Raw genomic sequence first — 2,500 nt, 5'->3', positions numbered from 1 at the left:
GGTCTGGGTAGGAGGATTTGGGCGGAATGTCAAGTCCAAGCAACCCTACATGCTGACAGAGGATATGGCCTCCTTGATCTATCCTAATGCGAAGATGTCGGCAGCGGTAGCGGCGGACTTGGCGGCCCCGATCATAGCCAAGATCCGTGAAGAGACCCAGGCCCTGCCGGAAGACCTGGAAGGTTTTGGAGAGGAGGTACTTGACGAGGTGGCAGCCATCAATCTGGACCATGAGCCCATGGTTGTCGACAACCCGGGTCAAGGTAGGGAGTTAAATGAGGCAGGTGGTATGCGGGCTAAAGTTCTGTCCTTTAGCCCGTCTCATTCCTCTTCTTCCTCTTTTCAAGGGTTTGCTGGGAGACCTACGACTTCTAGGGACAAGTCGGGCTCAGTAATCCCTAAGGTAAAACCAACTAAAGACACCCATAGGTCTATTAAGAAGTCCCTTCCTAAGCCTTCTAAGCCAAAGCCGATTAGGACTAGCTGCACCAGTACGTCTTCAGCCCCCGAGCTGATGGCGGACTTGGCAAAAGCTGCTCCCCCACGACAGGGGTTGAGAGCTAGAGGGTCCAAACCCGGATCTCAGGATCCTGGCTTTGACCCGGCAACATTCTCCAGCATGCTTATGCAGGAGATGGGGAACTTGGTGCAAACCAAGTTCCAAGAGATCTCAGCACAGCTGGTCTCTAGCATGGAGAAGTCAGGACAGTCTATACAGTCTTTGACGGAAAGGCTACAAAATCAGGAGAACTTGATGGCGGGAGTCCTCCTGTCTGGGCATTCACAGCAATCTTTGGCAGTGCCGGACGCCTCAAAGTTACCACCTTTTAAAAATAATAATCCTTGGCAGCTAGCAGCACATGCCCCTTCTCAGAGGGCATGTTGACGATAGAAGTATATGGAACCCGGCCAGTAGAAGACTTTGAATTCTACCCACCGGGTCTCCAATTCCCCTTCACAGGATACGCACGTCTAACGGAGGAGGCACTAATAAAGGAAGACAAGGTCCCAAAGGAGACTGTTATCTTCCCCAGAGACCAGGCCCAATCAGCTTGGGTCCGGACGTTAACAGATTGGGATTGTATCAACACTAGGTTGACACGCCACAAAAGTCCATTCACTATGTTTGTGGTACCGGATGATACTCCCATTCCTTGCACCTCTAAAGTAGTGGAGCTGAAGCTTCAGGCGGCGGCGGAGGACAAACCCATGCCTCAACTCAGGGAGACAGACTTGCCTTCCCTGCTGTTCCTGGGAGGTATGGAGTGCTGGGTGGATGCCCCTGAAACCTTTTCGGTAGGCAAGTTGAGCCCGGACTGCGCAACCACCCTTTCACCGAACGCCTACCTCGGCTTCCGGAGGCTTTGGTAAAGGCGGAGTATGAAGCCAGATGTCGCTTGAGCAGGTCCATCAATTCCGCCACTACGGCGGAAATGACGTCCCTGGTCTACACAGATGAGCCTCTGTTTAAGATCTTGACGAAGTCATTACTTCACACCTTACAGTGTGATGTATATGACTTCGCAGTAGCCAGGAGGAATTGCAGGAAGCACGTCTTGGCTGATGCTTCCATTCGACATGAGCCGAATAGGCTCATCAAATCCTCAATCTGGGGTGCAAATTTGTTCCCCGAGACCGTAGTAAACGGGGTTCTTGGGGAAGCAGCCAGAGTGAATCAGAGCTTGTGGGTACGTTGGGGCCTCATCCCCAAGAGGAAATTCGAACCTTCTGGAGCACACCCCAGGGGCAGGAAGAGAGCGAGGAAGTTCCAGTCCTTCCAGACCACCCAGCCTCAGACGGTGGTACAGGCTGTTCCGGTAACCCAGTTGGGTTAACCCTCCACCTCAAAAGCCCAGCCTCAACAACAGTTCGTTCTGCTGCAGAGCCAGCCCTCTCAGCAGCCCCAAGGCTCGGCCACTTTCACTTCCCCGGTCTTCAATGCCTCCTTCGAAAACCAAGGAGTATTTCAGGGCTACAATAGGTTTGCGAGAGGTAGCCGAGCCAGAGGAGCTTTTCAGCACAGGGCCAGTGGAAGAGCATCCTCCAGAGGCAGAGGCTTCCGGGGAAGCCGGGGTAGTTGACCCTCGGCTAGCCAGTGAGACTCCTCAGGTAGGAGGGAGGCTGTCTCTATTCAGGAACCGCTGGAAATTCAGCACTTGGGCACACAGCATAGTAGCAAAAGGACTGGGATGGAGTTGGAAGAAAGGGCCTCCTCCATCAACCAGTTTTTACCAAAATTTAACGGTGGACTTAACAGAGTACACCCAAGACCTTCTTCAAAAGAAGGCAATAACAAAAATCAAATACTTAAAATTTCAAGGACGCTTGTTCAGCGTTCCAAAGAAAGACTCAAACAAGCCAAGAATAATTTTAGACTTGTCCCATCTGAACTCATACATTCAATGCGACAAGTTCCGTATGCTAACCGTCTCGCAGATGCAGACCTTACTTCCCCGTGGGGCTGTCACCACCTCTATAGATCTTACAGATGCTTACTATC

General features: G+C 51.9%; 1 protein-coding gene across 1 annotated transcript in view; it reads left to right on the top strand.

Moving 5' to 3' along the window:
* The window catches only part of LOC135208074 (DNA-binding protein SMUBP-2-like), a gene marked incomplete in the record, with an annotated part of 738,222 nt that overhangs the window by 692,807 nt on the left and 42,915 nt on the right, over positions 1-2,500 (top strand). The window contains 1 exon segment of the mRNA XM_064240222.1: positions 1-699. This exon segment is cut by the window's left edge and continues 41 nt beyond it. Coding sequence (XP_064096292.1) covers positions 1-699 — 699 coding nt within the window.

The sequence above is a fragment of the Macrobrachium nipponense genome, chromosome 34 (genome assembly GCF_015104395.2).
Source record: "Macrobrachium nipponense isolate FS-2020 chromosome 34, ASM1510439v2, whole genome shotgun sequence".
In the NCBI taxonomy this organism is placed as follows: Eukaryota; Metazoa; Arthropoda; class Malacostraca; order Decapoda; family Palaemonidae; genus Macrobrachium; species Macrobrachium nipponense.
The sequence above is the reverse complement of the archived record's forward strand: the minus strand, read 5'-3'. Positions and strand labels throughout refer to the sequence as shown.